Source organism: Oncorhynchus tshawytscha, linkage group LG32 (genome assembly GCF_018296145.1).
Source record: "Oncorhynchus tshawytscha isolate Ot180627B linkage group LG32, Otsh_v2.0, whole genome shotgun sequence".
Lineage (NCBI taxonomy): Eukaryota > Metazoa > Chordata > Actinopteri > Salmoniformes > Salmonidae > Oncorhynchus > Oncorhynchus tshawytscha.
Genome location: NC_056460.1, coordinates 12986012 through 12994981, shown reverse-complemented (window position 1 = coordinate 12994981; position 8970 = coordinate 12986012). Strand labels below are relative to the sequence as shown.

Below are 8970 nucleotides of genomic sequence, written 5' to 3'. Positions count from 1 at the left end.
CTGCTGGTTTACCTGGTGGAATCAGACCTTGTTTCAGATGTTAAACAAGGTTTTATGGTGTCCATATTAGAACTGCTTTAGAAACAAGACATTCAGGCTGTTGAAAACTGGATATGCCCGTCTCTTGCTCTAGCTAGTCTGTCGTTTGTATACAGCCCAGCCCACACCTTGGGTTCCTGTCCTGTGACATCACAATATGTCTGAACATCTCGAGCCAGTTTCCCTATCACTTGCCAGCAGAGCTTCAAGAAAGATCCACCTGTCCGCCTCCATTTGTGAACCTGAAGGATTCAAAGGTAGAAGGTGCTTAACTTGAACCAGTGTGGGCCGGTGGAATCGTTCTCAGCTGAATATTGCCCAAGGGGTTGCTCTGAGAGCTCCGCCATTGTTCTATAGGTCAAAATATTTATATGGAGCACGCAAAGCTTGTAATTCGAAGACTTATGTTAAAGCGACCATTCACTCAGAAAAGTATTTTAATGTGACGATAATCAGAAGTAAATATAGGGTCATATTGCAATAGTTTCCTGCTGCTCTGATGGAGTTATAAATCCTGTAGTTCAACCAGTCATTTGTTACAATGTCAACATTTTTGATATACATTAAATAATTGCAACTTTATAGTAGTCTTTCTGAGAGGAAATAGTCTGTCTTGTCAATTTGTAAGAAAAAAAATCTAACAAAATAAACAGAAGATGAAATTAGGTTTGTTATTTAAAAAAGCACTAGCATGCAGCCTCAAATATACATGTTTAAACCGGAGGATGGGCAATTTTTCATAATGAAATATCTAAGAAGCTTTGCTATGAAACACTATTGGAAGATAGCAATGTAACAATGAGTTAGTAAATTACATCTGAATTCATACAATACATTGGTGTATCCAGTCCATATCTATCTGAAAAGACCTCTTATTTCTAAGGTCAAAGACATGAACATTGTCCTTTTCTTTCTTGATTACAGTACCAGTCAAAAGTTTGGACAAACCGACTTATTCAAGGGTTTTTCTTTATTCTTACTGTTTTATACATTGTAGAATAATAATGAAGACATCAAAACTATGAAATAACACATATGGAATTATGTAGTAACCAACAAAGTGTTAAACAAATCAAAATATATTTTATATGAGATTCTTCAAAGTAGCCATCCTTTGCCTTGACAGCTTTGCACATTCTTGGCATTCTCTCAACCAGCTTCATGAGGTAGTCACCTGGAATGCATTTAAATTAACAGGTGCGCCTTGTTAAATGTTCATTTGTGGAATTTCTTTCCTTTCCTTCTTTCCTGAGTTTGAGCCAATCAGTTGTGTTGAGACAAGGTAGGGCTGGTACACAGAAGAAAGCCTATTTGGTAAAAGACCAAGTCCATATTATGTCAAGAACAACTCAAATAAGCAAAGAGAAACAACAGTCCATCATTACTTTAAGACATGAAGGTGAGTCAATGCGGAACATTTCAAGAACTTTTAAAGTTTCTTCAAGTGCAGTTGCAAAACCAATCAAGCATTCTTATGAAACTGGCTCTCATGAGGACCACCACAGAAAAGGAAGACCCAAAGTTACTTCTGCTGCAGAGGATAAGTTTGTTAGAGTTACCAGCCTCAGAAATTGCAGCCCAAATAAATGCTTCACAGAGTTCAAGAAGCAGACACATCTCAACATCAACTGTTAAGAGGAGACTGTGTGAATCAGGCCTTCATGGTCCAATTGCTGCAAATATACCACTACTAAAGAACACCAATAAGAAGAAGAGACTTGCTTGGTCCAAGAGACATGAGCAATGGACATTAGAGAAAGAAAAGTAGCCATAAAGTGCTCAGCATTTGTGGAAACTCCTTCAAGACTTTTTGAAAAGCATTCCATGTGACGCTGGTTTTGAGAATGCCAAGGGAGTGCAAAACTGTCATCAAGGCAAAGGGTGGCTACTTTGACGAATCTCAAATTTAAAATATATTTTGATTTGTTTAACAATTTTTTGGTTACTAAATGATTCCATATGTGTTATTTCATCATTTTGATGTCTTCACTATTATTATACAATGTAGAACATAGTAAAAATAAAGAAAAACCCTTGAATGAGTAGGTGTGTCCAAACATTTGACTGGTACTGTACATTCTAGGTTGTGTGTTGGTGGGTGATCGTGTGTGTTTATACAATATGTATGCTACATAGGTTCAAGTCACTTGGAATATTTTAGCATCACTGTCCAGCTACAGTAAAATAACGGTTATATGAAGATTCCAGAAATATCATAATTTTCCCTCCATCATTGTCTTTATGGAATGACAAGGACAATACGAAGGGCTTTCCGAAATTCCATAACCATCAATCAAACATTCACGTCTGTCAGATTCCACATGTAAAACACTTCGGGGTTCGACTGCGTCTATCCCTGCTTCTCAAAACAAGTTAACCATCCATGTACCCTAACATCCTCTATTGTCTGCGCTCTACTTCCTTTGGTTCTTGAAAAGGGGTATAATACGCTACGGAGATGGAGTATACGGGGCCGAGACTAGGGGCCATTAGCCTAAATGTGTCACCAACCTTAACCAGCATTGAGCTTGACTGGCTGCATTAACTCAATTCCCGACTAGACTTTCAGTTCTGTTCTGTTCTCCCTATTTCAATGCCCTGGTGTGTCTTGTCCTTAAAGGCAGTCTACTCTTTTTTTCTCGCTCTGAACGCTCCACTTGATATTCCGTCTTAAAGCAGCTGTATTTCTTTTAACTTTTTCAACTTCCAAATTGGGACGTCAGATAACTTCGGAAGAAAAGGTTACTTTGAGAGGATATTGACTGATTTTGATGCCCCCCCCCCCAAATAACTGTCTTCTGCCCATTTCTCTTCTATGAAATCAGGTGTAACTAATGCATGGTGTCAGAGGGAGCTGAAAACATAATGCATCTACATTGGCTTCTCTTGAAGTCCCTATCATGGTAGCAGGCTAGCACCACGGTTCTCAGGCAAGCTATTACATTGGGAAAAAAACAAAGTGTCCTACAACTAGTGTTTCTCGTTAAATATAGCTCGTAGTGTAGAGATTAACAGCAAAGTTCAATAACATCACCAAATCAAGAAACAACCAAACCCTGTATCTGTCTTTGAATTATTACATTGTAAGCAAAAACAAAACATTTCAGTACAAAAGTGTATTGTGCCATAATCAGCTTTCCATGAGACAGTGAACGGAAACAAAATTGTTGTATTAATAATTGATACCGTTTTTCAGTTTGTAATTTGTTATTAAAATACACAAATATCACACAGACATTCATGATTTACAAAATAAATGTGATTTTAAATTCAATTATATACTGAATAAATAGTGTACCACCTCTGGTAGCGACACACAGTAGCGAAAAAGGATGTAAGACACTTACAGTAAGCTAACCAAAAGAGTGTTGTTTTTTTGTCTTTTTTTCTTTAGATCATGCTGGCTTTCCATTTGTAGTTATGTACTTGACTTTGTATAAATACATTTCATCAAAAATGATTTTTTTATTGGATAGACATATATCATGAATTAAAAAAAACCTGTATACAGTGTCTTCTGATTTTCACAGAGCACAGTAAGTGTCAGCAAAGTCAGTAAAGTCCAACATGCACCGGTATAAAGCTCAAAACCATTGTGTCCGCTCAAATGATTCAAAAAGTCCATGACACTGAATGGAGTCGCTGTTTTCGGGGTTGTCCAGAGTTTTTAAATGTTGATGTACGTGGGGAGTTCCGTTGAGAACTTGACATGTGCGTGAGATTTGATGCATCCTTTAAAGGATAAAATGATGGGAGACAGAGACATGAGGAAAGATGTCAGAAGAGATTCCAGTCCGTATGAGTTAAGTCACATTTCTCCACAATGAAGGCTCTAGCTGGAACCTTGAGTGAGAATGGGGCTATCAATTTATTAATCAAAACCTCAGTGAAAGTCTCTTTTACGTGAATGACAACAGATTATCTTCATGGCAACCGATATATAGTATGTGAAAGAGATGGAACAAAATGTAATTATATGACAAGAAATGGCAGTAAAAGTTCAATTACATTTGTAGTACTGGACTTAGTAACTCATAAAAAACAAAACATAAATTAAAAGAAAGAAAAATAAAGATTTTTTAAAAAAGAAGAAAAAAAAGTGGCGTAGTCACTCACCGATGGGCCGTGTGTTCAACTCTGTGTCCATAAGCTCCGGAGAAGTCACCAGCTCCCTCGGAGTGTTCGGGGACACCAGGGTGCTTTCCGTCGGACTTACTGGACTCTGGATCATTTCTTGTTCTTTTTCGTTCTGCATCTGCGCATAGACGTTGAGGCCTGGGATCTTCCTTGAGGAAATATTTACAATGAGACGGGGGATAAAGACATTTGCCAGACTAATAAAATGGGAGGGATTGCCTGCATTGGGGACCAAATAATTCTGATGCTCCCCTTAACAACGCAATAATGTGTAGACGCACCCAGGAGATATACCGAGTTGACTTAAATGCTGTGTTTCGATGCCTTCCGGCTTTATGTATAATTTTGTATATATTTGTATGTAAAATAGGATTATACTGCATGTCTTTGGAAGGTAGAGGGTTTGGGCAGAGGAGATGTACAGTTGAAGTCGGAAGTTTACATACACTTAGGTTGGAGTCATTAAAACTCATTTTTCAACCACTCCACACATTTCTTGTTAACAAACTAGAGTTTTGGCAAGTCTGTTTAGACATCTACTTTGTGCATGATACAAGTAATTTTTCCAACAATTGTTTACAGACAGATTATTTCACTTATAATTCACCATATCACAATTCCAGTGGGTCAGAAGTTTACATACACTAAGTTGACTGTGCCTTTAAACAGCTTGGAAAAAAACAGAAAATGATGTCATGGCTTTAGAAGCTTCTGATAGGCAAATTGACATCATTTGAGTCAATTGGAGGTGTACCTGTGGATGTATTTCAAGGCCTACCTTCAAACTCAGTGCCTTTTTACTTGACATCATGGGAAAATCAAAAGAAATCAGCCAAGACCTCATAAAAAATAGTGTAGACCTCCACAAGTCTGGTTCATCCTTGGGAGCAATTTCTAAACGCCTGAAGGTACCACGTTCATCTGTACAAACATTAGTACGCAAGTATAAACACCATGGGACCACACAGCCGTCATACCGCTCAGGAACGAGACGCATTCTGAATCCTAGATATTAACGTACTTTGGTGCGAAAAGTGTGAATCAATCCCAGAACAACAGCAAAGGACCTTGTGAAGATGCTGGAGGAAACAGGTACAGAAGTATCTATATCCACATTAAAACAAGTCCTATGTCAACATAACCTGAAAGGCACCCAGCAAGGAAGAAGCCACCACTCCAAAACCACCATAAACAAGCCAGACTATGGTTTGCAACTGCACATGGGGACAAAGATCTTACTTTTTAGAGAAATGTCCTCTGGTCTGATGAAACAAAAATAGAACTGTCTGGCCATAATTATCATTGATATCTTTGGAAGAAAAAGGGGGAGGCTTGCAAGCCGAAGAACACCATCCCAACAGTGAAGCACGGGGGTGGCAGCATCATGTTTTGGGGGTGCTTTGCTGCAGGAGGGACTGGTGCACTTCACAAAATAGATGGCGTCATTAGGAATGAAAATTATGTGTATATATTGAAGCAACATCTCAAGACATCAGTCAGGAAGTTAAAGCTTGGACAATGACCCCAAGCATACTTCCAAAGTTGTGGCCAAATGGCTTAAGGACAACAAAGTCAAGGTATTGGAGTGGCCATCACAAAGCCCTGACTTCAATCTTATAGAACATTTGTGGGCAGAACTGAAAAAACATGTGCGAGCAGGGAGGCCTAAAAACCTGACACAGTTACACCAGCTCTGTCAGGAGGAATGGGCCAAAATTCACCCAACTTATTGTGGGAAGCTTGGGGAAGGCTACCCAAAACATTTGACCCAAGTGAAACAATTTCAAGGCAATGTTACCAAATACTAATTGAGTGTACGTACACTTCTGACCCACTGGGAATGTGATGAAAGAAATAAAAGCTGAAATAAATAATTATCTCTACTATTATTCTCACATTTCACATTCTTAAAATAAAGTGGTGATCCTAACTGACCTAAAACAGGGAATTGTTACTTGGATTATATGTCAGGAATTGTGAAAAACTGAGTTTAAACTTCTTATGAGAAGCATGCCCAAAGTAAACTGCATGTTACTCAGGCCCAGTAGCTAGGATATGCATATAATTGGTAGATTTGGATGGAAAACACTCTAAAGTTTCTAAAACTGTTACAATAATGTCTGAGTATAACAGAACTTATATGGCAGGTTAAAACCTGAGCCGTCCAGGAAGTGGGATTCTTTTGATGTGGGTATTTTAAATTGAATACCAATAGAGTATCTAATGGGTTAGGACCCAGATTGCAGTTCCTATGGCTTCCACTAGATGTCAACAGTCTTTAGACATTGTTTCAGGCTTGTTTTCTGAAAAATTAAGAAGAATGCGACCTTTCTGTCAGTGGACTGTAGAATCATGCAGTGCATGACCGAGTGCGCACCCTTCTTTGTTTTTCCTTTCTAGTGAATACGCTAATGTCCGGTTGAAATATTATTGATTATTTAGACAATTGATAACCTGAGGATTAGTTATAAACATTGTTTCACACGTTTCAACAAACTTTACTGGTACTATTAGGATGTATTCTTCTGCATATTTTGACCGCCTTTGAGCCAGTGGATTACTGAACAAAACGAGCAAACCAAACTGAGTTTTTGGGTTTAAAAAGAGGGACTTTATCGAACAAAATAAACATTTATCGTGTAGCTGGGACTCTTGTGACTGCAACCATACGAATATCTTCAAAGGTAAGTGATTATTTTTATCACTATTTCTGACTTTTGTAATTCCTTTACTTGGTTGTAAAATATTTGTATGCTTTTGTAAGTGGGGCGCTGTCCTCAGATAATCGCATGGTATGCTTTCGCCGTAAAGCCTTTTTGAAATCTGACAAAGCGGCTGGATTAACAAGAAGTTAATCTTTAAACCGATGTATAACACTTGTATTTCTTATGAATGTTTATTATGACTATTTCTGTATTTTGAATTTGGCGCTCTGCAATTTCACCGGATGTTGTCCAGGTGGGTTGCTAGCGGAACGCCAGCGCCAGAAAGGTTAAATGTATTTGGCCGAGGTGTATGTACATTTCCGACTTCAACTGTAGTCGTTGTTTGTGTGTATCTGTAAGTTGCTGTTCGTAGGTGTTTGTTTGTATTTGATGCAAAAAAGAAAGGGAACACCTAAAAATACAATATTATTAAAAAAAGGAAGGCAATTAGACATTCTGCTGTATAAACACATTTATGTTCTAAGATCTATACGTTGTTGCGTTCTCTTTCTCTCCCTCTTCTGTTTCTTTCTATAGATCTTGTCTCATTGACCCCTACTGCCCTTTTCACACAGAACTGTACCTTGGTGAACGGAAATAATTTAACATTTCAGAAAGGTCAACTAGCAAAGCTCAAAGGGCTAAATATTGATAATGCCTGAAGGCTGACTGGCATTTCATTTGCGGACAGAGAAAACACCTCGACAAAAGGATTCTAAGAAAGTTGAGATATAAGCCATTTCTCCCTTGAAACTGAAAGTTTTCACAGACGTTTGATAGACAGTATTTTTGTTAAATGCCAAATGTCTAGACACTCAGTAACTCCCATTTGGTTAGTAATTTTACCCAATGTTCTTTCTGATATATAACCATAATTATACAGTAGCTCATAGCTCACAATTGGTGTCAGAAGTGGGATTAGACCCTAGTCGAACAGTGAGATCATAGCTCACTCCTCAGTGTCCTAGCTAACTCAAAATGTTTTGTCAACACTCAGGAACTTTCCCACTTGGTTAGTAACATTCTCCCAACGCCCTAGCAACTTACAACCAGATATGGGGTATCGAGATCATCTCTACAGTATCTCATGAGCAATGTACCTTTTGAATTTGTAGACGACAAATATCGCCAAACCCAGAACCACAACCGACAGCAGCATCAGCATGGCCGAGCCGCTGTGGTTCTCACTCATGTCCACTAGGGGCGCTGTAGAAGTGGGAGACAAGAGTCACACAGTACAGTATACATTAAATTCCAAACAGTTTCCATAGAGAACAAGTAAATCATGCGTTTAAGAAGTCAACATGAAAAGAGACACCTACTAATTAATAAAATATAACAAAATATAACAAAATAATACAAAAATATATTAAATTGCATTGTGATTACGTTTTTTGATACGGTAAGTATTTATTGACTTCTCTTACTCTTTATCTTATAAGCCCCTAGGACAGTAGCAGCATCCCCAAAAGGAAGAGGCACACATACTTGTAACGATGCTCACTCTCTGAATGTCTCTGTGTAGCTACATGATGGGAGCCAATCAGACAACAGGGTTGGGGGGTGTTAGTTAGTCGCTGGGCAGGAAATAAACCTCCTGGGCCTGTATTCACAAAGAGTCTTAGTGTAGGAGTGCTGATCTAGGATCAGGTCCTTCCTTTCCATATAATCTTATTTGTTATGATCTAAAAGGCAAAACTGATCCTAGATCTGAAGTCCTATTCTGAGACACTTTCTGAATACGGGCCCTAGCTCTCTATTTCTATCTAGAACTATCTCTATCCATCTATATACTCATTAAAAAGACCCAGTTATCCTCAATACACCTAGCAAACACAAACAAAATGTAGGTATTTGTATTCGAAGAGATGCAGACACTTACCTGCTGACAAATGTGCAGCATATACTGTGACCTGGACCCCAGGCCGAAGGGTGAACTGGACCAGGTTTTGGTTGAGGGCACTAAGTATGATTTCAGTGAGCTAGAGAGGGAGAGACAAACACGACAAAAAACATAAATTTAAAAAAGTATGTGTGCATCGATTTATATAATTAGAGTATTAAGATTTCTAAATCAACGTATTGGAAC

The 8970-nt window shown here is 38.3% G+C and overlaps 1 protein-coding gene across 3 annotated transcripts in view; it reads right to left on the bottom strand.

Moving 5' to 3' along the window:
* Positions 1-2840: 2840 nt before the first annotated feature.
* The window catches only part of LOC112230263 (VPS10 domain-containing receptor SorCS1-like), a 155081-nt gene continuing 148951 nt past the window's right edge, over positions 2841-8970 (bottom strand). Inside the window, exons 24-27 of one of the 3 annotated variants that reach the window (XR_006080603.1) lie at positions 8764-8863; positions 7982-8087; positions 4156-4321; positions 2841-3771 (exon numbers count right to left, since the gene is read on the bottom strand). Coding sequence is in view for 1 of the 3 variants with exons in the window: in XM_042310768.1 (XP_042166702.1) it covers positions 3707-3771; positions 4156-4325; positions 7982-8087; positions 8764-8863 (441 nt within the window). In the remaining 2 variants the exon portion in view is untranslated. Of the gene's footprint in view, positions 3772-4155; positions 4326-7981; positions 8088-8308; positions 8407-8763; positions 8864-8970 lie in introns of those variants that run through there. The other 2 variants (XM_042310768.1, XR_006080604.1) reach the window with 2 other exon arrangements.